General features: G+C 29.8%; 1 protein-coding gene across 3 annotated transcripts in view; it reads right to left on the bottom strand.

The window, feature by feature from the left end:
• LOC136986782 (transmembrane protein 272-like) overlaps nucleotides 1-16,404 on the bottom strand; it is a 30,387-nt gene continuing 13,983 nt past the window's right edge. For all 3 annotated transcript variants that reach the window (XM_067284393.1, XM_067284392.1, XM_067284394.1), the window contains exons 3-6: nucleotides 13,456-13,566; nucleotides 8,042-8,101; nucleotides 6,349-6,549; nucleotides 1-3,164 (exon numbers count right to left, since the gene is read on the bottom strand). In XM_067284393.1, the coding sequence (XP_067140494.1) occupies nucleotides 2,980-3,164; nucleotides 6,349-6,549; nucleotides 8,042-8,101; nucleotides 13,456-13,566 (557 nt within the window). In that variant the 3' untranslated portion in view covers nucleotides 1-2,979. The remainder of the gene's footprint in view (nucleotides 3,165-6,348; nucleotides 6,550-8,041; nucleotides 8,102-13,455; nucleotides 13,567-16,404) is intronic.

The raw sequence follows: 16,404 nt of genomic DNA, 5'->3' as shown, positions 1-16,404 counted from the left end.
TTATTTTTTTATACATTCATTTATTCCATCTTAATACAGGTATCCCTTGACTTATAATGAAATGTCATTTTACCCATTTCTATTTCAAGATAAGCTTCGCGAAAAATATTAAGGATATACAAATACATAACAAAAACAACAGAGTTAATTGACATTTAAAAGACATATTTTAAAGTTTCATATACAAATTGTAGGCATGCTTAATTAATTAACAGGAAAAGAATCGGAAGCAGCAATTTTACTCGAAAATTACATTGGTTTATTTTAAGACACGGCGTCTTCCAAAATGAATGCTAATTTAAATTGCTGTAATTATGTTAATTATTGTCCAAGGAGTATGTGACGCACACCAATCGATACACCAACCGTCTCAGTTTCTTCTCTCATTTGCATTCCAATGTTGTCTTGTTGTCTACCTCCTCTAGGATGTGCCATAAATAAAAGTGGCAATACTACAACAGAGAAGTCATTTTATGTTCTGCTGCCTTTGAAGCCAGAATCACTCATCACTGTGTAACATAAATAATCTACAGAAGTTGCAAAATGGTGGCTTGTAGCGAGCACAGAAAGAATTTGAGTATTGGTTGGATGGGAACTGTGTAATGCAAGGTTCACATATTGAGAAATTGTAATGGACAAATTGGAAAAACTGTCCATGTTTGACATGTTTTAATGTACATTACAACATTCTGAGATAATAATTAACATAATCACGATAATTTAAAATGGCAGCATTCTTTTTTGAAGACACAAGACTATACTGTGTTCACAATAAAAAGGGTACAAGAACATAAGTTAGTTGCATCATTAACCAATGAAATATGCTCAAATGGGGAAAAAAAAATACTGTTGAATTCTTCTAAATGGGTACTTCAATGTTTTAAGTACAAGTTAAAATACAAAATAAAAAAAAATAAAATAAATCAAGGGATACCTGTAATATATTTTAATTTTATAAGTAAATTTACCAAACAAAAACTTAATCTATTACAATACTGAAAAAGTACTTCAATTTTAGTATTCAAATGTTATATTTTTGTATCACTACATACTAGATGATCTTAATTAAAGTATTCCTATTCAACAATGTCTATGAAGATATTTAGCAGTCCAAAGGCAACCAAATTTGGTATGACATGTCAGGACTTAAGAATATTCCATAAAAAAATATATAGTACCAAAATGCATCACTATGAAATTTTCGGCAGGCAACAAACATTTCATTTGTACGAGACCTTCATGCTATATAGAAACTTTACCAATGCAGCCTCCATTCTGAGAGTGAAAAACAATGAACAGTGTTTAACAACTGACTAATCCTCTGTGATGCCTCTCACATGCAATGCTGTCTTTCAAGGCTTCTAAATTTGAAACATGTCTTCAATAAACCACACTTTAAGTTTCTCCACAAATAAAACTGCCTTTTTTTTTTAATCGCTTTTAGCACCAAAAGAGCCATAGTGACAATGTTTTCTTATGGAAATGTCCTCTTCATATCACGAAATATCACTAACAAATTTGGAGGCATTTTAACAGCTAAAATCTCTAGACGGCACTGAATAGGGGTACTTCAATTACAATTACCTGGTATATACAAGTATATTATCAAGTAAATTCAATAAATAAAATCAAAATAAAAACTTCAAACTGCAATATTCTCGTAATCATTAAATACAAATAGAAAATTTATTTATCATTTGAATGAAATAACAATCCATTAATATAAAAAATGTTTGTATTTATAAATAAATATTGGTGATGGCCCAAAATTTATAACAATTTTTTTCTTATGATTGATGGACAAAGGACATTCTATAAAAATATTCCTCAACTTCATTGAAAAAATATTTCTTTTTTTATTTGATTTTGGAAGATGAATATTGATTTTTTTCCAGATTATATGGTAAGAATATTTATACACTTTTTAGAATTTTATGCCGTAAATTCAGAAAGCTTTGATTTTCAAATCAACAACTGTTACTTTCCAATTAGAGCTGTGAAATTTTAATAATTACATGATTGTATTTCATATTAAATTGCTTAAAATGATAAAGATTCTTATACAGACTTACAATTAACATAAAATAGTTAATTAAAGAACTGTAAAAATATAATTTAGTAGTTTCCGAACTGTTTGGCATCCTATACTTTTTCCGGTAATTAAATTTTGATTCTTGCTAAGAGATTTTCTGGCAATTGGCAATTCACCTTTCAACTGGTTTAATATCTAAAAGATATCATCTTTTCCAATTTTATAAACAACATAAAAATACATTTGCACTTCTCCACGTTGAAAGGATGCACTTCTCAAACTGAAAATGATGCTCCTAGATGAAGAACTGTATGGATAGTGTTACCGATTACTCGAAAACCTCGCAACAAGAAGTATCAACAAGTGGTATTACAAAACTTTACGTTCTAGTATATTCGAATTGTACTTGGGCAAACAGTTTAATTTATGACGACGTTTACATTCTGTTCTTTTACATTCAAAAACATGAATTTACATGAAAAATGTTATAAATTTTGGCCAACACTCTATTATATTTTACTTATTGTATACAAAATAGAATATTTATAACTATAAAACATTGCAGAACTTAAAAAATAAATATATGTTATGGTTCATTAACAAATTTTTGAAAAGCATTTAAATATTTTACACTTGAATGTGTGCAGAATAAAATTCTTGGTTTTTTTTTAAATTTTATATTATATACAATATCATATGTAGTAATCATTTTTATTTTATATTACAAGATGTGTGCATAGTTGTTGAAAATAACATACTTAACTGCGCATTCAAAGTTTGTAGCACAACTTAAGAGCACTTCACAATAAATCTTTTTTTTTTTTAAACATAAATATGATATCTATTAAACACAAATATGCTCTGTAAAAATGAGCAAAATAAAGTTCTTGTTTTTATATATCAATATATATAAAATTTCATTTTGTTTTGCAAAAATAAGAAATTTTTCATTCGGGACTGCCGAGAATGGAAGAAACGGTCAGACAACACAAAAAGCCGATAATTAAGCCGAGGATTATAAAAAAGGAAGTAACCAGCCAAAATGCAAAGAGATAGAGTGTCTTATTACAATAGAATGAACTGCTGGTGTCCTCATACTCAGGTTCATATACTCTATAAATCCAAACACAACCTGCAAATTTAAAATTTGTTAATTATTTAGACCTTGAATAAAACTTGATATGATCATATTAATTCAAACTTTCAGAATTTCAAAATATATTTCAAGACTGCTTTCAAAGAAGCAACTATTTTTTTTTTAACTTTAAAGTTCCTAGTTCAAAGAATTTGTTATATAGAAAATGTATTGGTAGTGGAAACAGTATACTGTAATGAATTTTTATTCTCCACAAAACTATCATTGAACTTTTATTAATAACAAAGTAAAGTGATACCTTGTATTCAAACAATTCTAACTTTGAATGTTCCAGAAATTTGATCGAGTTCAAATTGTGCTTTCATGTTTGAACTGCACATGAAGTGTTCACTGTGTAAATGTCATCTGTTATGTGCACAAGTCGTCTCTTGCTCTAAAAACATCATGTTATACTTCTGTGTTTTCAGTGCTATATATATACATATACATGTATATGTATACGGCAGATATGGCAGCTATGCTTAAGATGCCAAAGTCGACGGTGTGTAATCAGTAAATGCAATTTTCATTTTATTATACAGTATTTATGTATTTTATTTATTGTTTTCATATTTTAATTGATTATTTAGGACATTTAATTGTGTTATTTTTATCTTAAATTATGTATATTTTCAGTTTACCACAATAGGTGTTGTTGGAATCTAGGAATGGATCACAAACAATATCTATTGTAATGAAATTCAGGTCTAGAATTAATTGAATTAATCCATCTCCAAACCTTATGAATGGAATGGACATGACTTCAAATTGTCTGTGTGTTAGTCCTCAGAGTAATTATATTATTTCTAAAATTACAAAAATTATTAGAAAATCAAGTCATACACTTAGAGAAATTATTTATTGTTTTTATATAAAATCAAAGATTCAACTAGAAACAAACATTTTTGGTTACCTTAAATGATACTTAAAAAAAATTTATTGATCAATTTTTATTATTGTAACAAATGCGATTGATTATCTTCATAATATTTTTTATATCCAAGCTCCAAACTTCATAACTGGATTAACTAGTTTGAATTACTATGACCATTTAAATTTAAAACTAAAAACAAATCCTATTAATTAAATTAATAATTATATTTAAAAAATATTAAAAATTATGTTTATAATTTGTCTATTCAATATGTATTTACATACTGAACATGAAGCTTCAAAGTAAGAAAACTCAAAACTCTGAGTAGTTTCACAGGTGGTAAATGTCCAGGATAAAGAAAGAGCTTGTCAAGAAGGTTCTATGTCGAGAGACATAAGAGTTATTCACCTGGCAATCACCAAAAAAATATCTGCAAGTATAATAGTAAAGCACCCTCCCACACAGAAAACCATTTCTTGTGTGCACAATGTCTCTAAGACAAACATATGTAAAGTTACAGCCAAAACGTGCATTGACACATCACAGAGAAGTATGCATAGAAACTGTAAGCAGTGGCTCTCGGATGGCATCAGTTGGGGGACAGTTTTGTTTTCTGACGAGGGACACTTTAATTTAAAATGGTCTAGATGACATACTAATATTGGCATGCTCTCAGTTCACAATGTTAGACGAATTGTTAAAACAGGTGGTTCTCATAATTTGGAAAGCAGTTTCAACAAGCAGAAAAACAGATTAGTCATTGTATTAAAAACAATGAACTTAGAAATATATCAGCATTCTTCATATGGAGTTATAAGCGTTTGCTGGTCTTTTAGAAAAGAACATTTTCTGTTTTAACAGGATAATGCCGTGTCATACTGCCAAGACAACAAAAATGGGCGAGTGACCACAGAATCAAATGCTTAAAGTGGCATGCACAATCGTTTGATTGAATGTTATAAAAAAAATGCATGGCGCTACGTGTCATCTTGTATTTTCATGAAGGACAGTTCTTGTTGATTTTGAACTAGAAGAAATTAGTGTATGCTGCACGGGATTTCACCCCTTAAATTATCTGAAACTGGTGCAAAGTATTGAAAACAAATTATTGAATGTGTAAAGAACAAACGACTAACATCATTCTAATCACCACAAAATTTAAACCTTTAGTGTCATTTCATAACTGGCCTTATATTTATGGACAACTTAATTTTGCATTTTTTGTTTTCTATCATTAATTTTTGAAATAAGTTATATTTCCACCATTAAATGTTTTCCTAAAACACATACTACATTACATCAGCAATTATTTAATAAATATTTTCATCTGTTTAAAGTAACATAAATTTTGTTGGTGAATCTTATAATTTTGAGCAGCAGCGTAGCAGTAATTCCGACATTCTTCTGTCAATAGTAATACATTAGCAATAAAGTTTAATAATTATTCTAGCATTAATATTTTATTAAACTGTTATTTATTTTAAATTTATTTACTTTTGTGCTATCAAGTGCAATCTGTTTACTACGGTCACATAATGGTACAGGTACTCCTCACTTTACGATCGAGTTCCAATGACTACGTTGTTAAGCGAATTGGTCGATAAGCGAGAAGCTTGCACCGGGAATATAGGATCGTTGTAAAATTATACAAATTATGCAAGAAACTTCAAATTTATTCATAAAAAGACTATTATAGTACGCTATTAGCCTATTATAGTATGCTTAGTGAGCATGTCACCATTCGCCACTGATTGACACTCAAGCTGAAAAAGGGGATTCCCCGAATTGCAGGTATGTCTACTACACCAAATCAAATGACAAATGACTGATAAGCAATTACTCAAAATATTTGATTTATACCATATTTTATAATGTCTTACTTAATACAATGCCTTATATCATAACAGATGCATTAAAAATACAATGATGTATTGACATAAGAATTTTCCCCCTTTTTATATGGTATTACTAAAATAAGAAAGAAATGAATAATAGTACATTATGGTTTCTGAGTTATCATTTATGTTTAATTTTTAAGAAAAGAATGATAATGGAAAATGGATGTCTATTACTATATATGAGATTATAACAACATAATTAGAATAATCATAATAATCAACAATATAATTTAACACAAACAGAATTTTGTTTTATTAAAATATAAGAAAATATTAAATATTGTGTACAATATTTAATATGTTTTTATATAATCAAATAATTAATATTTACTATTTTCAAAATATTATACTTGATTATAATATGCAAGTATAAGTATGTTTTTAGAAAAATTTATTACTGAAAACTTACCTGCAATAAACCAAGCAAATAGAAAACAATTAAGAATGGCATCATATGGTTTTTGCCTTAACTGCTCTTCTGTATCTTCTGTACTCTTACGACAACGACCCCAAAAGTTTAATAAATTTTTCACAACACCGAACACTCCACCAACAACGAGATATATGGGAATAAAGTCTTCCACAGGACAATCTTTTAAATAGCTCGTACCTGAAAAAATTTTAGAGTTGACGTTTTCAATAACTACTGTAAAATCAAAACAAAGCACTATGGCAATTTTGTAAAATAATAAAAATTACAAGTGTTGATGTGTTCAAACAAAACTGAGAATTATACATTAGAGCAGCCTCTATTGTCTGCTTGTACAAAATTACAAAAGACATCACAATTTTTATTTTGTCTGTCAATGAATTATGATGTGACATCAAAGAACTAGTGTAAATATGCTGCTGAGTAAACCAATTAGATAACAAATTGAAGCAATTTGCTATCAATTCAAACTTTTATTATTTAAGATGTTTTTTAAGCACTAAGATATGAAAGTTTCACAGTGGATTATGGAAAAAATAGTGAAGAACCCTTCCCATTAAAAAAATAACGCAGAATATTCATTGGTGAAGGTGGAATCATTTCATGTTCAGTTGCTTGGGAACCTAAATTCACTTCTCTTAACTTATGGATTACAGTTTAATAATCCATATCAGTGGTTCTCAATTGGGGTCCGTGCAACATTACTGGGGATCCACAAAAATAAAAAAAAAAATTATACCAAATTGGGGGTTCACAGTGATATTTTAGTGGTCTATAGGGTAATTCTACTTCAGAACAATTGTTTTACTGAGAATTAAATTTCTACAGTATATAGCCTATATTGTCAATTTCTTTATTACTCATTTCTTGCATAAGGGTTAAAATATAAATTATTTAAAATATTGAATACGTATATGACATATATGTCTCATTGACAAAGGTCAAAGAGATAAGAAATATAATATATTTCTTTTTTTAATACAATTCCTTTTTTTTTTTATTAGTGAAAAATATAAAGTTTGTTTTTTCCTGTGCAATGTCTATGGGGGACCACAAAAAAAAATTAAGAGGAAAAGGGGTCTATGGGTAAAAACAAAGTTTGAGAACCACTGATATATATTAACATCACTGTTTGACTCATCAATGTGCCTTAACTATAGCATTCGTTGCTAGGATTATTTAATGGTATGAAAACACATGAATACATCTGCTCTAGACAGAGAAGAATGATGCATCTTCTTGGAAAAATCTGAAGCATTATTGTAAAAATATCCAGATGGACATATGAATCTTGTGACTTTCGTATTACTATGTACTACTTGCATATAATAAATTTCTCCAGCCATTAATCTTTTTCAACAATTGAATTACAGCTTGAGTGTTTTGAATTAATCCATGTTTTTTCTAATGATTCCATTCATGTTGTGTATTCAAATACTGCAACCCAGACTACCAGACAACACAGATTGCTTGTATGCTCTCAAAATACACATATATTCTATGCACAACAAATTAAAGATATAAAATTAAGATTATAGTTACAAAATATAACTCCAATGAAAATTTTTAATTTTATTTGAACATTCCATATATGAATGTAAAAATTGTTATAACACGTCAATCATATATAAGCATTTTCATTAATTTTAACATATTTGTAAAGATGACTTACCAATTACAATCATAATAAAGGGAATCACAACTGTAACACCAAGAATAATAGTACAGCTAACTGAAATAAACAAATATTCTTTTATTCATTATTCACATATACAACAGCAACTGTAATAAATATTAATCAGATTATTGTCTTATGACATTTTAAATATTAAAATTTTTATCACTTCTTCTGCTTCTAATGTTAATTAATGTAGCCTATATAATTAATTTAATTCTATGAATGAATACAGATAACTAAAATGTTATTTTATTATTCATAACAATGTTTGCACAACACAAAATGTCAAACAGACAAGTGTCCTACACTTAATGACAGAGGCAATTTTTAAGCTGACCAGCAATTCTGTGTCAATTGCATTTTGTTGTTACCATTAAATATCAGTTTTTATGTGCAGATGTAGAGCAAAAGTGACCTCCCCGCAGTGCATCTGGAACACATTCCAGTCCTTTGAAATGCTGCACAGAGCCTGAATATAACACTTCTGAGACAATGGCATTTTTATTTGTTTGTTCCTTAGGAGAGTTTGAATACATGGAAGTTATTTGTGATTCAAGTGAAAAATTCATATAAATAGGCATTAAAGAACATTAAAAAAAAAGTTTTAATAACCTGCTACGTATTTATAAACAAAGTTTTTTTTCTGCCATTATGTATCTCATCTTGCAGAATCCCTAAAATTCCTTCACATAACCCAGTTTGAGACACATTATTTTAAATATTAATAATTCTTACTGTTTGAGGTCCTTGAATTTAGTGTGAGATCGCGAGTTCAAAGGGGCGCTAATTAATTAAATAAATCGTAAACTTTATTGGAAAATTTGAAATAATATTTTATAATTTTTGATAAAGATTCAAAAGAAGTTTCCGTTAAAATAACTTCCTGGTCGATGACGTCAAATACGTCAAGAACTTGCTGTATTCCAAGACCGTGGATATTTTGAGTAGTTATAAAAATAGTTAAATAGATCAAGAAGAACTTGCTTGCCTGATGGCGGTAGTAATTTAATGAATTTGGTTGTGATTTGATCTGGTCCGGGGGATGTTTTCGGTTTTAAATTCCGGATCGACATGTCGAGCTCCTCGGCAGTGATTTGTAAATTGAAAAATTTCGTTTGCGGAATTGTGTTACTTCGGTCAATGGAGAAATAATAATTTCTGTAAATCTACTAAAAAAAATGGTCCAATCAGAGAATTTTATATGTACTGTTTGCTCAAAGTTCGGCCATCTTAGTTTCTGAATCGTTGACCAGAATATACCATTAGTTTTATTTTCTATAATTTTTTGTTGTAACTTTTTAAAGTAATTTAATTTTTTAGTTTTTAATAGATTGAAATGAGTAATTTTAATTTGCCGGTATTGCTTAAAAGATGCAGTTGTAGATAGTTTTCTAAACTGATGTAATGCTTTAGTTTTTTTATTTTTTAAATTGATACAATCTAGATCATACCATGGATTTTTTGGACCATGAATTTTCGGGTTTTTGATCTTCCGTATTTTAATGAATTCTTTTAGTATACTTTCAAATTCAGTATAATAATCAACACGATTTAACGATCCTTCAGATAATAAATAGTTTATCTTATTATTAATTTGTATTTGAAAACGATCGTAGTTATAATCAGTTATCTGATAGAACATAGATACTTGCCTGCAATTGTGATTTTCTTGTAACCCGAATACAGATCTGACTGGAAAATGGTCCAATGAGTCAGAGTTCAAGACTTGAAGTTCTGAACATAAATCCGCAAGTAGTTCTGAACAAATTGTTAGATTGATCATTAAGCTACCGGTAGAAGTTACACAAGTATAATCTGAGGGGTAATCTTTTTCGATTCTTCCATTAATGTGAAAATTCGAACCCGCCGGAACCAAAACACTAGCCATAAAATGTTTTATTGTTTGGTTCCCATGGAGAAAACATGAATCATGAGGAACAACACTCAAATAGCGCTGGTTGGTGAAAAACCAAAACTTGACAGAGACGATAAAAGGGCGACGAGAGCGGGAAAGGGAATCGGTTACATAGTGTCCATTAGACAGTGTGTGCGCGTCCCGACGGCAAACGAAAGGATACCAGAGGATATCGTAAACCTGTACCAAGACCAAGTCGGACCACGAGGTATGACTCCCCAAATTCGTGTAAACTCTCCCTCCGCATATCTAAACCGCAAGCGACGGTAGCTCGTCCTATTGTAACTTTCGCTTTAGTCTTAATAAAGTGTTGTTGTTTTTATACGTTGTTAATATCAGTTATTCGAGTATCGCCGCCAATCTATCGTCGAACCCATCCGCTTCCTCCACTCACGCAGAACGTGTAACATAACAAATCCGAGCCGCCATCTTGACCGTGGGCAGGTCTCACCGACCTGTTAGCCGACAAAAGCGGGTGCGACTCCGTCCACCTCCCGATGCACCCACATTAAGTATAAATAATTGTGCTTGTTTTGTTAACTTGAGGTGGTGGTTTCCCAACTTGTTGTACTTGACGTCGTTAGATTTACGAATGTTTTGGAGTTTTATGTTCGGTCCTTTATAGTACAAATCCATGGTCTGTGCGATACAAGCATTAAAATCACCCACTATGATAAGATACGAAGAAATATTTTTCAAATTTTTGTATTGGCGAAATAATTCACTTAAAATTAGAAGCTGTTTGGGAGGAATATATATCATCATAATTATCAGTACTTTATTTTTCAAATTAGCTATGTCTGGATTGGTAATTAGTAGATGAGCAATAATGTAGTTATTACTTTGCTGAATGAGTATAATTTCACCTAGCATTTTTTTAATTATTAAATTAAGTCCGCCGAAAGGACGTCTTAAACCCGTTGGTTTTTGGGCTATTTGTGTAATAATGTAGTAATTTTCATTATCTTGAACTTGAGAGTCAGGTGGTGAAGTCATCCAAGTCTCTGTAATGGTTAGGATGTCTGTATTTTTCAATAAAAAAGCAAATTTACTGGTAAGGATTTTCTTTGTAAGCCCCTGACAGTTCCAGTTAACAATTACAAAATGGGAATTTTTTGATTGCAGATGTTATAACTTACATCTTTAGATTTGACATGTGCGGCAGATGAAGGTATTGACGGGTGATTAGTTACGATACTTGGTTCCTAATGAGGGTTGTTTTGACTGATAATTTGTCATTTTGATTGTGCTGTAGGTAAGGAAAATGGAGTAAAGGAATCAGAAAACACCAATCCCTCCAAAACGGAGCTATAGGTCAGAGTGTGTTGACCGAATAACAGACCATCTCCACGAAGTTTGGAGAGATGACCCTCTTTCCTTAACTCATAATGAAATGGCAACAGCATTTTTCGTTGTAACCTGGATCTCTTAATTAGATCTTGGGCAATTTGAGTGTCTTTCCATTCGTTCGATAAGTTTTTTGCTTCATTTTTATAAAACTCGTAAAAAAGAAATCTCGGATCTGAATATTTTTAAAGGTTATCTTAATAGCTGGATATTCCAATTTGGACATTGGAGTTACAGCGAGAAAATCGTCCATTGTGAGTTCTTGTAAGTTTAGTGTAGACTTGATTAAGTTGTAGATTTCTAATTTAGTGGGGATTTCTTTGCTAAAATATCTAAATAATACTATATTATTACGATATTGTTCATTGACCAGTGACTCCATTCTAAATTGCGTACTTTCATTTTCTATCTTCAGTTTAACGATTTGTTGTTCAAGATTACTGATTTGACAATTCATCTTTCTATTTTGATCTTTGGTTTCCTGAACACTAGTACGGATTATATCTAATTCTTCTTTGATAAAAGTCATTTGGGTAAGTATTTTTCCATTAGAGGTATTTATCAAATCAGAGAGTTTACTCCATAATGCTATAGTTGAGATGTCGGATGTGTTTGCCTAGTTAGGTGAAAAAGGAGAGAGAGGTTCAACTGGCTCACCTGGGATTGATGAACTTTGAAGTGCTGTATCAAGGTTTGATCCAATAGGTGCCAAAGGGAGTTCCGAAGAATTCTTTTCAGTGCAAGCATTGTAGTCGGTTATAAGTCGAACACTAGAAGACGAAGATGAATCCTTTTTGCTTTCTAGTTTGGTACAATTGAGTGGTGGTCTGCCCCTTTTTTCCAGAGACCATTGCATCTTAATTATTGTTAGATAATTCTTCTCAATAATTTAAAATTTAACTTTGAAAATAAAAAAAAGTGCTGAGTAGACGGTTAGCAATAATCAGTCTTTCCAGTGAAGCAAGTGCATAGAAAAATTCACCAACAGCCCCGAGCGACAGTTACACCCCCCAGAGGTATTGATTGCTAGATATCTGTAAACTCTCTCCATATGCAAACTAGGGGTGCCGAGCTCCTGACGTTAAGGAAAACGTTAATTTTGCGATCATTGATCCCTGATCTTTTATCTTTAAGTCCCTCCTACCACTCGGAACCGCAAGGAACCATCTCCTAAATTGGGTTTATGACAAACAGGGTCGTGTAAGCGGTATAGAAGATAATGTCGTATCTTCCATACCCCCCGTGGATCCCACATCCCCCATACCTCCCATACCCCGTGGATCTCACATTAGTGTTATATTTGATTTAGTGATTTAGTTTTAGAGACATGGATTTGATTGTATACATTTGGCTCAATTTTTGACTACTCTTTGCAATATCAGCTTGCTGGTAACTTGTACCCGAGGCAAAACTGATTTTTGCTGCCCCTACTTCCAGAATAGTTGCCAATAGCACTGGCACTCTTATGTAAACTATTCATAAACAACTTTAAAGTATATTTACAGGACTTTATTGTATTTGGCTTCTTATTTTTATTTATTTCTCCTTTTGAACATTTTTGACTGCTCATTTTCCCACTTGAGTTAGTTGCCTCATTGCCTCACCCATTGAGCTGGCCAGACACTAGTTGTGTCGCAAATTTTAACTGGTACTTTTCTATTTTAAAAAATTTTAAATTTATTTGCATTTTAGAAAATTATACTTATGTATAATAATAATAATTTTTTAGATGCATTAATTAATTTTCAAACATTATAAAAAAAAATTATATAAACTCATAGTATATTTAAAACATTGTAGAATGATTATCATCTTAATAATAATCATCATAACACACTATTATTACTATTACTATTACTATCATCATAATAATAATAGTATTATATATGTAAATAAAAAAAAATAAAAATTTTAATATTAAAAATAAATAAATAAATAATTTAAATATAAATTTTTTCTTTATTTCTAAAAATGAGGAATTAAATCGAATCATCAAAACACTGGAGCAGTCTGCTGTAAATTAAATTTGAGTAATTAATTTAAAAATAGAAAAGCCATTAGATAAAAATTTATTGATTTTTTTTCGGAATTTTTATCTAATTCACTTCAGAATTTTAATATTTTAGTTCATTAATAAGTAACTTACGTGTGCCTAAAATTAGAATGATGACCTTCCGAACAAAGTCTAGAACACCGCTGGAATTTTTTCTTGCTTCTCGAACTTGTCCAAATAATGACTGATAAGATGGTGGTGGGGCTGGAAAAATTTTTCAACCATCCTTTAATTCTAATAATATAATATGCGAATTAATGCAATGTACTCATATTTTATTATATAAGTATATTGTATTGGATCAAAGACATCTAAAATATTATACTAATACGTGAAAATTATTAAAAAATTTAATTTTTCAGTACAAAATTCTTATGTAAGTGATCTATTATATAAAATTCCTTTTAAAAAATTCACTAGTATTAAAATAAATATAAAAAATAATTTTAGAAGAATATATATATATATATATAATTTTAAAATAAATTCAAGAATATTGAATAATTTTGTACATGTACTGATTAATAAAACGCAAAGACATAAAATATATGAGTCATAAGACATCTTGAAACATATGTTGCATTAAAATTAATTTTTATTAGCGATTTTCAGCATACTAATTTTAAAATATTAAAAAAATCAAATTAAATATGTATTTTACAGAATTTTTTAAAATTAATATCATACTTAAGTTCATACTAAAATAACAATTGTAATCCAATATTTGCTGTTAGTATAGCATAAATTATGATTTTATTATAATAAAAATATATTAAACAATAACGTAAGGTTAAAAAAATAATAAAAAAAAGAGTGTTTTATCGGAACAAAAGTAAGCATTTAAAAATCAAATGTTTTAAAAACTTGAAGTTCATCTTCAAGGGTATAAATTCTTTTCAAAACCATACACATTCTAAAATACACATGAAATAATATCAAAACTCAAGTACGTTGAACTGGAAGCAGTAAAATGTTTGGGCTTTAAATCAGGCCTGGCCAACCCAAATTGTTTGGCGGGCCACTTTAATCACACGTAACATTACGGTGGGCCACAATTTAGGCAAACATGTTTTTAAAAAAGTAAAACAAATACAAAATGAATAAGATTTTATTGTTATACCAAGAGTTCGTACTCGCACTTGCGCATTGTAACAATGACACATGCAAATTTTCATTTATTTAATTGTTTTGGTATACACACAACGGGTAACAAAAGTTTTAATAGGTATATAATATCGCTTAGTGAGCCACACAATTTAACGTGACTGGCTGCGGGTTGGCCAGGCCTGCTTTAAATGTTTAAATTCGCTACAATAGTAAGAAAATTCTTTAGTTTTTTTTGACAAGGTAATAATAAAAATTGAAAATGATAGTTTATTTGAAATAACATTAAATTTAAAAAAATCTAGCAACAAGTTGCTTAACTTTCCTAACTTTGCCATGAAAATTATGTAATATGTTGCTGGATTATTTTTTTGTGTTTTAAAAAACACTGAGACATATTAGCAAAGTTAAAATTGTTTGTGGCACCAACTGCCATATTATTAATTATTAAAAAATGGCAAAAAAGACTTAATTTTGAGGATGAGACAATTTTTTTTTTAAATTGCAAATGCCAATAACAAGTTAAATTTTCATTAAGACTGATACCCTGAAACACGACACTTCTCTATCTCCCCACTCTCTTGGTCTTTAACCAACAAACTTTAACAGCACCAACACCCCTTATGTACAAGTTACCGTAGCAAATTTCATTTATTAATTAATCTTCACCATATCCTTAAATATATATGTGAAAAAAAAAAAAAAAATGCCAATACTCACATACAATGAATTTTTTTTTACCATTTTTTGATATTTTGGATTCAGAACTCAACTTGGAATTGTCAAATTTTACTTGCCATTACTTTCCATGTTATATATATAACAGCCAGGAAAGCAAAACAACTAAATAAATTATAGAATATGTTTATTAATCCAATCATTTTAAAAATAACTTTGTTTGTAAACCGTTTAAAATAGTTTCCAATTATCCAGGTAATATACAAAAATATTACTCAGTACGAAAACAATTATCTGAGGTTTGGCACTACAGGTTAAATGTAGTATAAATATACTTAAGTAATGAATTATTATATAACAAGCAATTTATGCAAGCAAAAATTTTCTATTAACAACGTTGTTATGAAAAAATTTGCTTCTTGCATGAAGCAAGTGGTGTTAAATTAAAATTTAACAATGAAAGTAAAAAAAATAATCACTTATCTAAAAATAATAATTTCATCTTAATTTAAACAAAACAGATTGCAAAATAAAAACTAATAATAAAATAATAATAACTAATTTTTTTATGTTCTTTAAACAAACTTGACTATACCTTTTAAACTTTATTCTGAAGTTAAGTAAACCAACCCTGAAAACAGTTATAAATATTTTTTATTACGGTAGAGTCCCGAAAACTCGGCACTCGACGACCTGGCAGTTCGGATAACTCGGCCACACTCCCACTCCTCCACTACGTGTCTGGTGCCGGCACGTGCTCAGCCGTTCAGTCTACCCGCAGCCTTTGCCAGGGTTAGTCGATTTCTTAACCCCGTTGCATAACTCTATGTGAATGCCTGTGAATTCATTAATTTTCATTTCCATGTAGTAAAGGATCTATGCCTTCATAAGTACGTATTTTTCCTTTGTTTAAGGATATTTGGACAGTTTATTCTCTGTTGTATTCTCAAGCAAACAATACATACAAGTACAGTACAGTATTTTCTGAAGAAACACTCTTACTTATTCTTTTTTAACCCCATTCCCTATAACTCGGCATTTTCACAAACTCGGCCACCCTTCGGTCCACATTAGGCCAAGTTTTCGGGACTCTACTGTATTACTATTCACTTTTTATATTCTATTATACTAATAAATATGTTAGAAAATACAACTGAATTAATTTTAACTGTGCTACAAACTTAATAAAATCCCCTAACAAAATTACAAATTTAAAAATTCTAAAAACTTTGCTGAAAATTTTAATTGTTACAGTATGTA

Source organism: Centruroides vittatus, unplaced genomic scaffold (assembly GCF_030686945.1).
Source record: "Centruroides vittatus isolate TY-2023 unplaced genomic scaffold, ASM3068694v2 scaffold_1172, whole genome shotgun sequence".
In the NCBI taxonomy this organism is placed as follows: Eukaryota; Metazoa; Arthropoda; class Arachnida; order Scorpiones; family Buthidae; genus Centruroides; species Centruroides vittatus.
The sequence above is the reverse complement of the archived record's forward strand: the minus strand, read 5'-3'. Positions and strand labels throughout refer to the sequence as shown.